The sequence below is a fragment of the Meriones unguiculatus genome, chromosome 2 (genome assembly GCF_030254825.1).
Source record: "Meriones unguiculatus strain TT.TT164.6M chromosome 2, Bangor_MerUng_6.1, whole genome shotgun sequence".
Classification (NCBI taxonomy): domain Eukaryota; kingdom Metazoa; phylum Chordata; class Mammalia; order Rodentia; family Muridae; genus Meriones; species Meriones unguiculatus.
The window spans coordinates 14,568,086-14,587,322 of NC_083350.1; the positions used below are offsets into that span (position 1 = coordinate 14,568,086).

A 19,237-nucleotide genomic window follows, 5' to 3' on the forward strand; every position below is an offset into this window, starting at 1 on the left:
ATCTCAAACTCAGAATGTTCAAAATTGGTGCTTCCAACACTACACTTGTTCCTCTCCTTTTGATTTTATGTGCATGAGTGCTTTGCCTGCATGTGTGCCTGCACCACAGAGGTCCCAGAAGAGGGAGCTTGATCCTCTGAGACTGGAGTACTGTTGTAAACTGCCATGTGAGCGCTGGGATTCAAACCTGGGTCCTCTGGAAGAGCAGCTAGTGCTCTTTACCATTGAGCCGTCTATCTAACCCTACTTGTTTCTTTCTAATTTTCATTTTTGCTGACTGCATTAGTAGCCCAGTGTTAAAACCCAGACCTCTTCACCCTCTCTTGACTATCCAGTCCACCTCTCTGATGTGGCCTCTTTTTTTTCTATTGAGAAAGGATCTCACTGTGTAGCCTGGGATAACCTTGAACTGGAGTTCCTTGGACCTCAGCCTGGCATTACAGATACACACCACCACACCCAACTGCCTTCTACTGCCTCGTAGCCCAGAAGCTCTTTCATCGTCTTCTTATTCGTTATTTCATGATCTCAGTTCAGTTAAGCAAATTTAGCTCAAACTCACTCATACATATCCTTTACGGCCTTCAGTTGGAGTATTTATCCTCCAATTTCTACTTTAACTCCAGGTTGTTATTAGAGAGAGCTACCTGAACTCTCTTCCTTCACTTTCTTGGCTTAGATAATTTCAATCATTTTAAGCTAATGATTATGTATCAAAAAAAAAAAGTGGAGATCCTCACTGATCATTAGAAGCAAAGCAGTAATGAAAAGCAAAACAAAACACATGTGGACCATTCATTAAAAGGAATGGAGGCCAGAGAGATGCTCAGCAGTTAGAAGCTCTGGCTGCTCTTGCAGAAGGCTTGGGTGCAGTTTCCAGCATCTACAAGGATGCTCACACTGTCCATCACGGCCTCTGGCCTCTGCAGGCACCAAGTGTGCACATGGCGCACATATACACAGACAAGCACTCGTACACACAGAGTGAAAATACATCTTGAACAAATGAAATAAAAGCAATGGTAAAAGAGAGAATTAATTGCTCCTGCTCTCTCAGCATTCGGGTCACTGCCAGTTTCTCAGTACTGCCCAAAGTACACTGTGCCAAAGACAAATGTTAAAACCTTAATCAAGTACAGAGACATACTTTAAAAAACAGTTTACAGTGTCTGAAAGCCAGAACAAACTGATTTATTTAATACAGAATACACAGCGGGGCATTATTGTACAAAGATGCAAGCCTAGCACATGAAAGGCTTAGTTCAAGGCCAGCCTGGACTACAAAATAAGTTCTAATGAAGTACACAGCAAGACCCTAACTCAAAACTAACAGACAACACACAATCAGATTTATCATATACCTATATTCAGAGAGGCTTGGTAGAGTCTATGTTTTTGCCTATTTTCATTGGTGTTACTTTAAAATATTAAATGTTTAATTAGCAGCATTCCAAAATGCTCCTATAAATTAATCACAAAAAACAAATGAATTCATTCCTCTCTAACACAGATCTATTTGCCGATGCATTATAGTATTTATGAGCTGTTTTTCTATGACATTCCAATTACGTCAGTGCTTTTGCTTGTCTGCAGTTTCTGTGACCAAACAGAAAAAACTCCACTATGCACCAGGTGCACCTATAGTAAAATTTAAATGATGATGTTCCAGTGATTGCAAAAGGACTCCTGAGTGTACTGGCTGGTTCTGTGTGTCAATTCGACACAAGTTAGAGTCATAAAATAGAAAGGAGCCTCAGCTGAGGAAAAGCCTCCAAGAGATTTAGCTCTAAGACATGCTCTAAATTAGTGACTGACAGAGAAGGGCCTAGCCGATGGGGGGTGGTGCCATCCCTGGGCTGGTGGTTCTGGGTTCTATAAGAAAGCAGGCTGTGCAGGCCAGAGGAAATAGTCCAGTAAGCAGCACCCCTCCACGGCCTCTGCCTCAGCTCCTACCTCCAGGTGCCTGCACCGTTTGAGTTCCTGTCCCAACTTCCTTTGGTGATGAACAGCAATATTGAAGTATAAGCCAAATAAACCCTTTCCTCCCCAACTTGCTTTTTGGTCATGGTGTTCCATCACAGCGATAGTAACCCTAAGGTAGCACCTTTACAAAGACCAAACAGGAACTCAGGAGTGGAGTGCCCAGAGGCATTTCTCTATTTTTCTGCAAAGATCAACTTAAGTTTATGTTTTCAGGTTTTCTGAAAAGGTACCTTGCTATGGTGAGCAGGCCTCCCTGACATATAAACTATAAACTTTCTTCTCTGAGTCACATATTTCCATTGTTGGGTTGATTTATTTGTTTTTGTTGTTGTTCATTTTTTTTTTACTTCTGCTTATATATAAATAATCAAATTGCATCATTAAATTTTATATTAAAATTCCTAAAAAAAAATCAGTCCTTGGTGCGGAATGCCAGGCTTGTGGAAGACTGGGAGAGGGGAAACCGCAGTTGGGATATAATATATGAGAGAAGACTACAGAAAAAAGAAGTAAAGAGAAAAAAGAATAAAAAGAAAAAAGAACATTTAATAGGGGCTGACTTACAGTTTCAGAGGTTTAGTCCATTATTATCACAGTGGGAATCATGGCAGCGTTCAGGCAAACATGGTGCCAAAATTCTACATCCTGATCCACAGGCAGCAGCAGCAGGAGAATGTGTATAACACCGGGCCTAGCTTGAACTTATGAGACCTCAAAGCCCGCCCCTAAAGTGACACACTTCCTCCAACAAGGCAACACTTATTCCCACAAAGCCACATGTCCTGAGCTACTCCCTACCGGCCAAGTATTCAAACACATGAGTCTATGGGCCGTTCCTATTCAAATCACCACAACCTCCATGGAATGTAGCAAGTCAAAACACCATGATTTCAAGGGTATTGCCTAAGTGTTCAAATGCTTTTGAGGCAGAGAATGGGAAGGAGAGTGATTGTGTTAGAACAGGTAAAGATTTTAAAGTCTGTTTCTACAGATTTCCTATCTCACATTATTCTCTCATTTGCTTACACTGCTCTCTAACATGTTATTTGCTCTTCTCTTATGAGTTATTTGCTCTTCTCCACTATTTGGGCTCCATCTACCTGCTCCTGAGGCAAAGGCTAACTACAAGCTTTGTGTACACTGGCAGAGAGCATGCAGGGCAGGTGGACAGTCTCCCTCTGAAGGGCTCCCAGATGCTTCATCGAGAACACCAAACCTATTTCTTTCCTATTTTGGTTCATTTGGTTTTGGATCCACTAACCTCCAGGTCACACTCAAATGCCTGCACTTGACTAGCCAAGCCAGGGCAGCTCCCTCCTGTGCTTTCAGCCTTCGCCCTTAGGGGATGCCCAGGAGGCTCCCAGGGAGGCCTTGCCAGGTGAGCTGAACAGAAAATAAACTCACAATATTACACTGGGACGGGTGGCCTCAGAACTGAGGCCTACTGAGGCTAGAGGAGAGCCTCAGCCTACGAGTGCTTTCCCAGCAGCCCTGAGGGCCTGCCTCTGAGGCACCTGTCACTTCTAGGCCCCAGCCTCCGCAGGGTTCTAGAACAAGAGGCTTTCTTCTGGTGCCCTCCAAAAACAAAGCATTTAGCGTTCAGCTCTCACTGACCTGCTAAACTCTTTATTTCCTGACTTTCTAACGTCTGAAGTGTCAGCATGTTCTCCCCTAATAAGTTATTTATCTGTTTCCCCACTATCAGGGCTGTAGCTCTACACCACCAAGATGTCCCCAGCATATCCGAGATTTAAATTTGCAACCAGAGTTTCAAGAGAAAGCAAAGATGAACACACATGTAACCTGCTGTGCTTGAGAGCAATCCTCATAAAATAATAAGTGAAATAAAATAATCATTTTCCAATATTTTTATGTTGAACTATTTCATGCTTTTCAAGGATCTGATCTAGTCTAAGCTCAAACTGTCTCTTCCTCCACCTTAGCACCCGCAGAAATGCCACTGCTGGCCATGAGCGGCATACATACTCTTAACCAGTGAGCCGTTTCTCCAGCCCCCATGGGGGAGGGGACATTTTTCTTACCTTGTAGAACTGTTTTGAGTACTACTGATGTCAAAACATGAAGATTAGTATAAAAACAATCCTGAGTAAAAGCCCTGCTCATCTCTCAGTACTCAGAAAGAAAAGAATAAAAATATAGCATGTTTTTAAGATTCTAGACTATGTTAGCTGATGGGAAGAAGGGAGGGAAAGACGGTCTATCCTAATGCAGGCAGCACTGCCCACAGCTAGCCCCAGCTGAATCTGCCCCTACCACCATGCCTTCCTGGACTGGACGGTACTCTTAAGCTTCCTTCCTTTCACTGCTTTGTCAGGTACTTGACAACAAGATAAGGAGCTAATGCAGAGAAACGGTAGGTACCGTGAATGTGGCTGCTGCTGTGATAAGCTCAACCACATGGTCTGGGCTCTTGGACTACTGGTCTTCAGCAGGAGAACTCTGGGCTCAAAGAGCCCTTGATTAGTTAGGCAGAGTCCAGGGGGTTCTTCTTTTGCCAGCAGACCACAGATCAGGCTCATCACATTCAGACAGAACAGTTGGTTGAATCAGGAAGTAAGCTAAAAGGTCATTTAAGTCACATTCTGGCAAAGAACCTGGCTCGGTTTGCCCATGTCCTATGAACTTGATTGGGGGTAAATTCAAAGTTATAGGGGGCTGGTGAGATGGCTCTGCAGGTAAGGACACCTGGTGCCAAACATGATGACTAGAGTTCTAGTCCCTGGAACCCACACAGTGCAGAAGGATCCAGCAAGCTGTCCTCTGATCTTCACATGCATGCCATGGCATTCTCAACAACCCACATGCAAACATAAATAGATAAATGTAATTTTTAAAGAGAACTTTAAGGACCAGCATGTCTTTAATCTCAGCACTTGGGAGCAGAGGCAGGTGAGTCTCTTAAGCTTTAGATATTAGGCATACAGCCAGTGAATTTGGTGTTTGCCTTGCTTGGTTTCGGTCTAACTCTGGTCCAATCTTTTGTTGCTATGCTGCCATTCCTTGCTGCAGAAATGGGAATGTTTATTATGTTTGAGGGCAAGCATGATTGTTTTACAGGTAAAGGCGCTTGCCATAAAAACCTGATAACCTGAGTCAGATGCCAGGAACCCACAATAGAAGGAAAAGCTGATTCCTGAAAGTTTCCTCTGACTTCTACCTGCATGTCAAAGCATAGCGTGTGCCCCATACACCTGCTCTCATTTACACACACACACACACACACAGGGCTGGAGAGATGTCTCAGTGGTTAAGAGCAATGCTACCCTTGCAGAGGACCTGGATACACATGGGGGCTCACACCCATCTTTAACTCCAGTTCCAGGGTGGGTATTCAATGCCTTCTTCTGCCCTCTTCAGGCATACAGTGCTCACACTTGTTAAGTGATCAATCTGTCAAGTTGACAAGGAGTAGACTTTGTTATGATTAACACTGATTGTCAACATGATGGGACCTAGAATCACCCATGAGAAAGACCTCTGGGCACGCCTGTGGCAGTTTCTAGATTAGCTTTATTAAGTGGGTAGCACCGTCCCACAGGCTGAGGCACCAGATGAAATACAGAGACAAAGAGCAGCTGAGCACCAGCACCAGCACCAGCACTCGCCTCCCTCGGCTCCCTGACAGTGATGCCATGTGACCAGCTGCCTCCCGTCTTGCTGCCACAGCATCCCCACCACGACACACTGTGTCCTCAAACTCCAGGCAAAAGAAGCCCCCCCTTCCCCCTCTCCCTTCCTTCCTTCTTTCCTTTCTTCCCTGTTCTGTCAGGGATTTTGTTATTAGCACCAAGAAAAGTAACTAATACAGATGTCAAAGAAGGAAGATCTTTTCCCACTGGCTTTTTTTAAGAAAGAAAATTAAAAGTTATTACAGGAAAACTAGTATTTTCAAAGTTAATGCTCTTTAAATGCTGGTGTGTATGTGGAGGGGGGTGTGTGTGTGTGGGTGTGGGTGTGTATGTGTGTGTGAAACGGTGCACATGTGGAGTTCAGAAGACAATTTAGTGTGACGGGCTCTGTCCTTCCGCCTTTACATGGGTTTGAAAACTGACTCAGGCAGCCAGCTTGCAGGGCTGGAAGGACAGTGCCTTTGCACACTCAGCCATCTTAACTCTGCTTTCTTCTGAAGGTCTGCAGGTCACTGTCACTTACTGTAACTGCCAGGAGACTTTTCTTCATACGTAAAATGAAGCTGCAGGTCCTCCTCAGACATCTCACAGATGAAAACTTTCAGCAAGCAGCAAATAATAAACAAAGCATTGTGTGTCTGCCAAATGAAGATGTGGCTGGAAAGGAAAGACCACAATCACCTAAAATCCAGTACGTAATCACACACCAGTCCGGTTTGTTTCCAGTCCATTATGTCGTCACAGCCTACTCCCAATATCAAGACAATGTCTGTGTCTTCCAAAAGTTTACAGCTATATTGAGCCAGTGACAGCTACGGCATTTTCCCTCAGATCGCATTCTACACAGTTAAATCTACTGAATTAAAATGGTTTCAATGTAACCAAAAGGAGACATCAGTAACAGGGTGCCTGTTACTTGCGTTAATGACCGGAATTTTTTAACTGGATTTGACATATTTGTTTATAAGCAGGGCAATGAATAATCTTAAAAATACTATCCAACTAAAACAATTTTATAAGAGCCAGACATGGTGGCTCCCACCTGTTATCCCAGCACTTGGAGGCTTAAAGCACCAGAATGCCATGAAACCAAGGTCCAGCCTGAACTACAAACAAACAAAGTTAATGCTCCAGTGATAAACAATCAGACTTCCCTGACCCACTATTAAATGCAATAAATGTAGAACTATATTAATAATAATGAGAAGTGATAGTGGGAGGAAATTACCTTTTATGGTAACAATCACATCATGACAAAGGAGGCTAATAACAAGATGAATATGAGCAAATAAATGACACCATGTATGAAAAAATGTCACCATAAAACCCATGTGCTGTGCTCACTTCGGCAGCACATATACTAAAATTGGAACGATTAGCATGGCCCCTGCGCAAGGATGACACGCAAATTCGTGAAGCGTTCCATATTTTTATTGGTTTCCCATAGTAAGGGGAACAAGGACTATTTCTAATAGGAACTCAATGACTGGCTCTTTGACCTCCCCATCCCACAAGGGAGGTGCAGTACTGTTAGGCCACAGAGGAGGGCTTTGCAGCCAGTCCTGAAAATACCTGACAAAACGGAGTCATATGAAAGGGGAGGAGGTCCTCCCCTATCAGTGGACTTGGAAAGGGGCAGGGAGGAGATGAGGGAGGGAGGGTGGGATTGGGGAGGGAATGAGGGAGCCGGATACAGCTGGGCTACAGAATTAACAAAATGTAACTAATAAGAAAAATAAAATTAAAAAAAACAAACAAACCATGTGCTAACTATAACAAAAATTAGTAACTAATTTTTAAAACCTTTTTAAATTTTGAATTCAAATATATAATTTTGAAGAATATAATTTTAAAAATTAACCAAAACACTGGAATCAAACAAATTCCTGAGCCTCACACCAGTAATTTAAGACCCTAAAATAAAAATATCTCTTTTACTTTTTTTTCTCTTAATAAAGAGTGTAATCCCTTCACAAGGGTTTTCAAAAGATCATAGCCATTTCCCACTACTCCTCACAGCACTAAGTCTGCCATGGTGACTGTTAGACAGCAGCTTACTTCTGACACTCCACCGAAAGCCTCAGCTCTCTGGTTCTAGAAAGGAAGACCTTAGTTAGTGCGCCAAGATTTCCTGTTCGAGGGTTGTTTTCAACTGCAAAAGACAAGAAAGGCATTTAAGTAGTTTACACTGAGCATATCATACTATTTACAAACTGTCAAACTGAAACTGCCAACTGATCACTCTTACAGCCAATTTTACATCTAATTCAGAAAATAAGCAATGAGAGAAAATGCTACTCTTAGTCTGTGCTGGAAAGTTTTCTGTCAACCTGACACAAGGTAGAGTCATCCGAGAGGAGGGGCCTCAATTGAGAAGATGCCTCCATAACATGGGGTCGTAGGCAGCCTGTCGGGCATTTTCTTAATTAGTGATCACTGGGGGAGAGCCCAGCCCATGGTGGGTGGTGCCATCCCTGGGTGGTGCTCCTGGGTTCGTTAAGAAAGCAGGCTGAGCTAGTCATGCGGAGCAAGCCAGTAAAAGCACTCCTCCAAGGTTTTTGCCCTGCTTGAGTTCCTGCCCTGAGTCCTTCAATTATGGACAAGACAATGTAGAAGTATGAGCCAAATAAACCCTTTCCTCCTCAACTTACTCTGGTCATGCACTTCTGAACAGCAAAAGAACAATGACTAGACACAGTCTTGATTACCAACATAGTTTTTCTTTACAGAGCAAACTGCAGAAGGGCAACCTCAAGTGAGGTAAGCACCAGTACTACCGTCATTTTTCATAGTTTTTACATTTTTAAGAAGAGTGGCTATTTGGCCTGCATATTTATCTATGCATCATGTGCGTTCTTAAGAAGACCAGAAGAGGGCATTTTCTTGACCAATGATTTCCAATGTAAATGTCAACTTTAGAGTCATGGATGTTGCTGGACCAGAATTGTACACACTGTCCTACGCTATCAGAATTCATTTTCACACAGCTCTGGGAATTATGACTCTGTGTGACACAGACGGTCTTCTTGACACATGCTGAAGAGTGTCAAAGATGGAGTTCTTCGGAATGTATTTTAAAAATAAATGCGGGTCTGCAAATACATATTATAGGAGAATGTACAAGGGAAGCCAGGGTTGGGGCACATGACTGAAACCGCAGCAGGGTCCCCCAATACCACTACAAATACAGACCAGGCGCACTGAGAAACTTGTACAAAGCACCAATGAGTCCATGACACAAATATCATATTATCATCTTCATGACAATAAGAATATCACTTCGTTGATTCAACTCATTGTGTACTACCAAGATTTTTACCAGAAATTTTGAAAAACTGCCTCGTTTCCTTCCCTTTCCCACCTTACCCAAAGACTTGCAAACTGAAATGGTTGCCTCTTCCAACAGCTTCAACTCAGTACTGTAGAGACAAAAGAAGAAAAGTAATTTACAACACAATACTAAATATGGACACACTAACATAATGGAATGTATCAATTGGAAAACTAAATTAGAACAAGAATATGGTAAACAAGGTAAACAATAAAATTAGCTTCAATGTAGACTTTGTCTCAATTCAATGTTCAGTGTAGTTAGGAAATTGACTCTAACTCTCAAGATAGTAGAGAGAAGAATTTGGAGTGCCCTTTCAGGACCTGGGGTGGGTAATGCAAAACAGAGTACACGGACAGCCCATGCCAGGTTCCAAAGCAGCACTGACCATGCCCTACAGTCATTTAGAGACTGCTATGCTTAGGAGACATGTAAAGTACGCTATCTCAGTACTGTCAAAAGCTCAACCAAAGGCATGAACGGCCTTGTGTACCTGTAACTACAAGCATTCGGGAAACTGAAGCAGGAAGATTGCCATGAGTTGAAGGCTAACCTACACTACATGAACTAACAGTTATTTCAGAACAGCCTGGACTACAGTGTAGACCCTGTCTCAAACAACAGCAACAAAAAAAATTTAAAACAAGAGGAGTGAAGAAAAGAAGCAATCCACAAACAAATGCCAGTGACTCACAGACACCGAGAAAAACACAAAGGCACGCTGATACACACCATACACAGCAGCACTCTGGGAGGCAGAGGCGAGAGAGCTCTATAAATTTGAGGCCAGCCTGCCCTACACACCAAGCTCCAGGCCAATTTACACCAAGCTACACAGTGAGACCTCATGTCAAAAACACAAACACGCACAAGCATGCACGCACACGAACACATACACAGAGAGTGATTGTTTTGTTTTGTTTTAACCTACAACTCAAAAGTAGAAACAGTCCCAAAACATTTTTAAAAATGTTTTTTTGAAATGGGCAAAGGAAAAGGCTGGGCAGTAATGGTACACACAGAAGCAGGCAGATCTCAATGAGTTCAAAGCCAACTTGGTCTACATAGTCAGTTCCAGGACAGCCAGAGCTATGTAAATACAGCTTTAAAAAGCCAGGGGTTGGGGACTAAGAAAGAGAGATGGGTCCAAGGTTAAGAGCACTGGCTGCAGAAGACCTGGGTTTGGTTTCCAGCACCTACATATCAGCTCACAGCCATCTCTAACTCCAGTCCAAGGAATTCAATACTCTGTTCTGATCTCCACAGGCAGGAGGAACACAAACATGTGTTGGAGGTTGGTCTGATGCATGTTACTGGCACTCAAGATCTGGTTATACCTATCCTTGTTTTGTAAACCTTCCTAAGACATACCTGATTGGTTGATTAAACAGCCTATATCTGGGCAGGGCAGAATGGGGTAGGTGTGGCTAAGGTTCCCGGTCTTTGGAGAACAGGGAATCATGGAAGACAAGGGGACAGGAAGAGAGGAGAAAGGAGGACATCATGATGGGTTAGCCTGAAGAAGAAATTTTGTGAGACCAGAGGAAGTACTCCAATAATGGCATAAAAAGGCTCAGATGAAGACTACAAGCAAGTACCATGGGATTATGGAAGATGGTCCAGATAGGATTAAGGTGAATGGCACTGGATGGGGGCTAGGAGGTGGATGGTAAGGATATTGAAACAGTATAAGTGAAATATCTGCCTGGTCCAAGAAGGCAATTATAAATCTAACAGGTGTCCGTGTCTTATTATTTGTGATAGCAGGTTAAATAATACCGCCATCATAATTTTACGGCTAATAATAATAAGGATTATATAGCCCAACACTCTTCTATTTACTACAACAAGTATGTGCAGGCAAAACACTCACATACATAAAATAAATCTTTTGTTTACTCATCTGTTTGGAAACAGGATCTCTCTCACAGAAATCAGCCTTAGTGATGGTATTAAAGGCGTGTACTACCTACCCAACTTTTTTGTTATGGGAAGTGGGTAGGTGTTAACACAAGCCTTTAATCCCTGCACTTGGGAAACTGGCAGGCAGATCTCTGTTGAGTTCAAGGCCAGCTTGTCTCCAATTCTAGGACAAACCAAGTGGCATGGTGAGACCTTGGTTTGGGGTTTCTCCGTGCAGCCTTGGCTGTCCTGGACTTTGTAGACCAGGTGGCCTAGAACTCATTGAAATCTGCCTGCCTCTGCCTGAGATTACAGGTATGTACCTGGCAGGTTCTTGTTTGGTTTTTTTTTTTAAATTAAATTAGAAATGAGAATTCAGAGACATGGCAGGCACAGAATTCCCACCATGTTTGGAACATAGAAGCCAATCAACGCAGGTCATCTGAAGAGCTGTAAGTTACTGATCTTAACCACTGAGCCATCTCTGGCCAGGAGAAGAGACCTAAGTGATCCAAGTTTAAATATTTGTTAAAATGTTTCAGAGGTATTTGTTTACAAATGTAAAAGAACATATTTTTTAATTTATTTTTTATTATTTTAAATTGTGAATGTACACTCACTCCGAATGCACTCACACACACACACACGCACACACACTCACAGAGGCTAGATGTTGGATCCTCCTGCAGCTGGTGTTAGAGGTGGTTTTGAACTACTGTTATACCCAGTTCGCAAGCCCCCAAAAGATCTACAGGAATTGACTCTGTTGCAAAACACATGAGGGTCTTTTTATTGTAAATTACAAGCTGCAGCTTGGGCCCACAACGCTGTGCCCAGGTTAGTTGGGTGATTTAAAGATTCTTGTCCCTCCCAGCATGCCCAAGGCAGGGGCGATTCCTGCCTGGCAAGCATCTATTGGTCAAAATGCTGCATTTTGAATTGATTGGCTATAGGAAGGTCCCCAGACCATAATGACCTGGTGTCCCTAGGGGGATGGGCCAGTTTCCTAGCAACTGTTATCTCTAGTGGGTGGGGAAAGAATGCAGTAAGGCAGTCCTTTCCCTCAGGGCATTACTGGACTTCTCCACCCACCTACTTCAGTCTTAATAATAGTTGCTAATTTATCTTTTGGTCTTTCACTACCTGATATGAGTGCTGGGAATCAATCTCAGGTCCTCCAAAAAAAAAAAAAAAAATAGGAAGTGTTGCTCTTAATGGCTGAGCCATCTCTCCAGCTCCAAGAACGTATCCTTTGAAGCAGTTTAAAGCAGTTTAATTTCTTTCTCAGAATGACCCCACTTCCTTGGAAAGCTGCTCTTTGTGGCTAGCCAGGCAGCTAGCACAGGCCCATGAAGCCTGGCTTTCCTTACACAGCTATCTCATTCCCATCTCAACAATCACTTAAAGGCCAGGCCATCCTCAGCGCCCACATCTATGACCCAGGAAAGCAGGCAAGTGCTTCATTCATCATGCATCCTATCTGGCCTGTCCACCCGGAAGGTACTTGGCAGTCATTTGCGCAGTGAAAGCCAGGGTTCTGCTGCTGGAGGCCACAACTCCTATGTGCTAAATGTTACTTTAAAGTTCAGTAAAGCAGCAGTTCCCAACCTATTGGATGGGGTCTTATCAGATATAACATTACATATGAGATATTTATATTACAATTCATAACCGCAGTAAAACTAGTTATGAAGTAGCAACTGTTGTACACACCAATCTCAGTCAGATATGGATGGTTTAGTGAAAGCAACACCCCAAGGCTGACCATGACCAGGGACACAGTGAAGTTGGGAGCCAAACTATGAATTTTTAAAGGAAAAAAATGATAACAAGCAGGAAGAATCAATTCTGTTCCCAGTACATTGTATCTAGGTAGCTAGACAAAGCATTTTAAGTTGAAGAGTTGAGAATTTAGGGTAGGGGAACTTTTGGGGACTTTCCAGTTTTTCCAAAAGAAAGGAACATAGCAGGCTGTTATGGTTTAACTAATAGAACATGCATTTATCTTTAACTCAAGCAGAACATGCATTTGTGAGCTATTGTTTTATTCTAAGCAAATAATGAATTGTAAGTAAAGGCTATTCTTGTGTCAGGCAGGCAAAGCCTGAGAATTTGAATTCAGTTTCACCTTATGCTCAAAATGGAAACTAAAGACAAAATGGCTTCAGCTATGCTAAAGCAGGTGTTAACAGAGCAGCTACAGCTATGCTAAAAACTAAAATACATCTCAACAGGGGGGCTATAGTCATGCAAAAAGGTTAAAGCAGGCCTCACCAGCAAGGAAATAATTTTACAGATGGAGGTTATCACAATACTAGGAACTGTATTAAAAGGTCATAGCTTAGGAAGGTTGGGAACCACTTTTGTAAAGGAACTCAACCAGTCCTACTGATTGCTGTGACAGAACTTCTTTCCTCTCATCCAGCCACGCTCCAGTTTTCTAAACTTCTCAGGCATTTAAAAACAATGTGCTATGCCGGCTGCTCGATTTGGAGCCCCAGTGACGTGGGAAGCTGGCTGGTGACTGTTGTGGCTGTTATAGGGACCCAGTGCAGTACTTTTAAACAGATGAGCTCAGATATTCTGGCAGGAGACAAGACAACTACAATCAGAAATCAACTGTTTCCTAAGACGGACCTGGCCACAAAGCGAGACAAGATGCAGTGAACGCTATCTCACATTACACAAATGGCGTCAGGCGGAGTACTTCACCCTTACTCTACACATCAAGTCCCTATCTGCAGGCCAATCCCAACACTCTAGAATGTAAGAGAAGTTTTGCTCCCAAACTAAATTCTCTTCAACAACCACATGGGGTCCTGAAGCAACCCTGTCTGTGGTGTCACACCAGGCACGCTCTCGGATCGCAGCCACTCCACCAGCCTGACAGTGAGTTACAGAGCTGAGCAGTCACAAAGGTGACAGTCTCCGTTTGGCAGGTGCCATCCCAATGCACAAGAAAACTGAAGGGACTGGAGAACAAATGACAGAAAGCACTCCCTGCCCACACACACATGGGCAGAGACAAAAACAGGGAAACACAGAAATACATCCAAGGGCTTTCCCACAATAGTAAGAACTCTGTTGGGCTTTTTACACAGAATTAACTCATCAAGAAGATGCTTATTGAGATATTCACAGTACAGCTGGGGATGGAAATGTATGCCTTCAACACCAGTCAGTACAAGGCCAAGCTGGGCTACAAAGCATACTCTGGGCCAACCTAGGCTACAAATGATGGTTGGAAAAAAAAATTCACAAGCACATACAAGTTCTTAAATGTTATACACTGGGTTTCTGGGTTGTACTTTAAATCTTTACTTTCTTACTTTGGTTTGGCTCTCCCCAGGGACAGCTGTCATTAACAAGCAGCCCCTGCCTCTCTCTCTCCATATACACACAACCCCTTAAAATCTTCCATTCCAAAAGTCCAATGAAAAACACCAATAATACAGTCACATTTCACCCAAGTTATGCCTTAGATACAGGAGGGCCTGGACAGACACACTGCCTGTAAAGGAGCATGCAATGCCATCCATGGAGCTTCATCACCCTGTAGCAACAGGGAGTTGCAAAGCACAAAACTCAAAATCACACACCACCAAACTCCCCCAGCATGGGGGCTCTTCCAGTGTGCAGTGGTTAAGTATCTGACCTTGGCTACAACTACTGTGAGTATTTTAGCAAAAAACACCACCACGCTAACACTTCCTCCAGCACACACAAGGCTCACGAGCCTCAGGCCAGTAGACAAAGAGTAAATCAGAGAAAAAGAGCACAGTCAAGTATATAACCTTTAAAATTCTAATACAATTCCACCTAATGTGGATGCGAGTTAAAGCCCCAAGAAGGAATTCCAACAAGAGCAAGGAATGTTTCTTCAGCCACTGGATTCCACAGCAGGGTCACCGCCAAAGCATGTCCGGCAAGCAATACCTCATAACACAGCCACTACCATCACTGAACAGAACTGCCACACTGCACACAGATTTGTGATCACTGGCCGGTTAACAGGAAGCAAAGCATCCCCTGACATGACAGAAAATACAGACTGATGCCACAGCTCAGCAGCAGGGCAGTTTTGTTTTCCGGTTATATAACCTATATACAGTACCTAGTTTGAGAGTCTCAGTGTTCTCCTTATGGTAAAGGAAGGGTGCCACCACCAACACAACAGCTATACAAACCACAATGCAACTTGTGGAAAGCACCCAGCACCCAGCTCAGTGTGAGTTCCCTCAATTACAAAGAACACTCACAAGTTAAAATTTCATATATTTATTCCTCATGCACTTACAAATAACTTAGTTATGCTGTCTTTTCCAAATGGAGAAAAGGGAAGCAGACCATATCATCTAGTGATTTTAAAGTGGTGAGACATTTTGAAATGTACCAGACAAGAGTAGATATGGTTGGTGTCCCAAACCTATAATCCCAGCACCAGGAAGAACCATGAATTCAAAGCCGCACCTTGAACACCTGCACTCAAATGCGCACACCTCCACACAGACATGCACACAAACATAATTTTAAAATCTTAAAAAAAAAATCCACACATAGCCAGGCATGGTGGCACATGCCTTTATTTCCAGCACTGGGGAAGCACTATACCACTCCTAGGCATATATCCAAAAGATGCTCAAGTACACAAGGACATTTGCTCAACTATGTTCATAGCAGCTTTATTTGTAATAGCCAGAACCTGGAAACAACCCAGATGTCCCTCAACAAAGAAATGGATACAGAAATTGTGGTACTTTTATACAATGGAATACTACTCAGCAATTAAAAACAAGGACATCATGAAATTTGCAGGCAAATGGTAGGATCTAGAAAAGATCATCCTGAGTGTGGTATCCCAGAAGCAGAAAGACACACATGGTATACACTCACTTATAAGTGGATACTAGACCTATAAGATAGGATAAACATACTAAAATCTGTACACCTAAAGAAGATAAACAAGAAAGAGGACCCAGAGTAAGATGATCAATCTTCACTTACAAAAACAAATGGGTTGGACATTGGAAAGAGGAGAAAACAGGACAGGAGGCTACCATAGAGGGCCCCTGAAAGACTCTACCTAGCCGTATATCAACGCAGATACTGAGACTCATAACCAAACTTTGGGCAGAGTGCAGGGAGTCATATGAAAGAAGGGGGAGTTAGTATGACCTGGAGAGGACAGGAGCTCCACAAGGACCAAATATATCTGGGCACAGGAGTCTTTTCTGAGAATGTTTCTCCAACCAAGGACCATGCATGGATATAACCTAGAACCCCTGCCTGGATGTAGCCCATGGCAGCTCAGTATCCAAGTGGGTTCCCTAGTTAGGGGAACAGGGACTGTCTCTGACATGAACTCAAATAGCTGGCTCTTTGACCATCCCCCACCCCCCGCCCAGGGAGGAGCAGCCTTGCTAGGCCACAGAGGACATTGCAGCCAGTCCTGAAGAGACATAAGCTAGGATCAGATGGAAGGGGAGGAGGACCTCCCCCATCAGTGGACTTAGAGAAGGGCAGAGAGAAGATGAGGGAGGGAATAAGGGAGGGGACTACAGTTGGGATACAAAGTGAATAAACTGTAACTAATATAAAAAAATAAAAATTTAATAAAAAAATAACATGAAGGCTGGGACACATCAAGCTATATATTTTACAATTTCTTCTGGTTTAAATTCAGTGTCATAATCCTCTGGAATGACAAACATCTTTGCCCTTTACTGCAAGAATGTATAGAGAGCACTGTGAAAGAAAAAGTAAAAACTTGACCAATACAAAGTGAAAAGCTGTAGGAAATGTTTCATTCTAAAGATAAATTATCAACTATATTAACCACTAAAGGAGAACATTTTTCCAAATGTCATCAGCCACAACTTGGGACTTGACTTGGATGGACAGACCTGCTGGTCCCCACTGCCCTCAGGGAAGAGGCCACTTTCAGTTCAGGGCAGAGTGCAGAGTCAGCACGCCCATTGCCACTAGGTCAATAGAGTGCTGCTGCTGAATGCCCAGCAGTTTTCTAAAACCGATAATCTAAAAGAACATTTTTAGTAAGCAGAAAAAAAATTGTTCTTGTGTATACAGCCTGTAGGTCAAGAATTCAAGTTTCTACTACCAAAGTAAACACAGAGCATGGGTTACTAAATAAACCAAACATTCCCAATAATGATCATATATGAAAATTTGCAAATATTATTTACAGTCCTTTTGGTCAGCTGGCATTAAGAGGTCAGACAGGTGACCACTGGCAAATAAAACACAAGTAGAGTTAACACAGGCAGCACTCTGAACTAGAGACTTAAAAGAATATATCTTTGTGCCAAATGCACCTCAAGAAGGAACTATTTATGCTCCTTTAGTATTTCTATCCCTTGACACATCACCCTTTGTCAACTCAAGCTCTTCTACCAACCCATCTTTGCCTATCCAGACTGTGAGTCTGCATTTACAGGGACCAATAAATAAATTGTTGGGCCTCAGTGTTGGCCCTGAATAATTAGAGAGAGAAAGAGAGAGAGAGAGAAGATTGAATAATACACAGTCTTGGAAACCATTATTACCAATTTGTTACAAAGCAACACTACTGGCCAAAGAAAGGACTCAGCCACAAGGAGTGTTCCTACTGCTCTTCAGAGGATCTGGGTTCAGCTCCCAAAATCCACTTTTGATGGCTTAGTGTTCCCCTTTTTTGGCCTCCATGGCACCCATGCATATGTCATGATGCATGTTTATATGGGCGTGTGTGCATGCATGTGTGTATGTGTGTGTGTAATAAAGGATACTTTTTAAAAAGAACTAACATTGCAACCTTTAAAGTCTTATGTTCTCAATTCACTTTCTACTATATAGAACTATCTGTTGCTGGGAACTTTACAAGGAAGAGGTTTATTTAGCTTACAGTCTTAGAGAGTGAAAGTTCAACTGGAGAGCCTATTGATTCAACCTAGTGATTTTGTTTTGGGTCATGGTTTTTATCAAAGCAATAAAAAAGCTCTTAATAACAATCCCTCAGTCATGAAAGCCCTATAAAATGCAATGGGTCACCCAAGAAAAGACAGAAAAGAAACAAACATCAACACAGAAAGGCGAGTTAAGAGTAACTGAGAAAAAGAAGTAATCAGTAGAGACCAAAAGGTTGAAAAGGGGATATGATAAAAATATGTACATATATTCATAAACTGAACTGTCATAATGAAAGCCATTATTGTGCATGAATATGCAAATTTTAAAGACACTACCAGTGTTGAGGCTGCTGTTCAGTGACAGATTGCCTTTCCAGCATCACAAGATCCCTAGTCCAACCTTCAGCACTACAGCAGTAAGTGAAAAAAAAAACACATAAAGTTGACATGCAAATGAATTTGCTAAAAACAAACAAAAAACCCTACATTGTATTTAGTGTTATGCATACTGTTCAAAGTTCTTTCACCCTGATTGCATCATCTAAAAATGAAAGAAAGTGAAGTTCAGAAATGAATTTGGCAGCACCGTGGGTAAGGTGTCAGAGCACACATACCTCAGTCAGCACTCAACATAGAAAGCATTCACTTTCTTATTCAAGCAGCTCTACATGATAGCAACCCAGAAACACTGCCAAACACATGTAAAGGAAACGGTGTCACAGGGCTGCGCTGATGGCATCCTGGCTAAGAGCACTGCTGTTGGTTCCTAGCACATACGAGGCAGCTCACAACCACCTGTAACTCTAGCTACAGGGTTCTGACACCCTCTGGCCTCCACAGACACCAAGCACACATGTGGTGCACATACATACATGTGGTGCACATGTATGCATGCAGGCAAAGCACTCATGCCCATAAAATAAGAACATATTTTGAACATATTTTTATTTTTCATAATTTATTCACTTTATGTCCTAATTGTAGCCCCTTTCCTCATCTCCTCCCAGTCCCACCCTCCCTCTCTCTTTCCCCCTCCTCTAGACCACAGAAAGGAGCCCTCTCCTCTATCATCTGACCCTAGCCTATCAAGTCTCATCAGGACTGCCTGGATCTTCTTCCTTTGTGGCCTGGCAAGGCCTCATCACCAAGGGCGAGTGATCAAAGAGCAGTCAACCAAGTTCATGATAGCTGTGTAGTATTACATTATGTAAATGTAACATCTATCCATTCTTTAGTTGAAGGACATCTAGGTTGTTTCCAGATTATGGCTATTATGAATAAAGCTGCTATAACATAGTTAAGCAAATGTCCTTATTGTATGGTGCAGAATCTTTCGGGTATATGCACAGGAGTGGTATAGCTGCGTCTTGGGTTAGCGATATTCCCAATTTTCTGATAAAGTGCCAGATGGATTTCCAAAGTGATTGCGTAAGTTTGCACTCCCAACAGCAATGGAGGAGGGTTCC

The 19,237-nt window shown here is 42.7% G+C and overlaps 1 protein-coding gene and 1 pseudogene across 4 annotated transcripts in view; one reads left to right on the forward strand and one right to left on the reverse strand.

Moving 5' to 3' along the window:
* The window catches only part of Dym (dymeclin), a 272,516-nt gene that overhangs the window by 219,402 nt on the left and 33,877 nt on the right, over positions 1 to 19,237 (reverse strand). For all 4 annotated transcript variants that reach the window (XM_060377040.1, XM_060377038.1, XM_060377039.1 and 1 more), the window contains exons 3-5: positions 9,000 to 9,052; positions 7,692 to 7,785; positions 6,157 to 6,290 (exon numbers count right to left, since the gene is read on the reverse strand). In XM_060377040.1, the coding sequence (XP_060233023.1) occupies positions 6,157 to 6,290; positions 7,692 to 7,785; positions 9,000 to 9,052 (281 nt within the window). The remainder of the gene's footprint in view (positions 1 to 6,156; positions 6,291 to 7,691; positions 7,786 to 8,999; positions 9,053 to 19,237) is intronic.
* Positions 6,970 to 7,065, forward strand: LOC132652705 (U6 spliceosomal RNA; annotated as a pseudogene).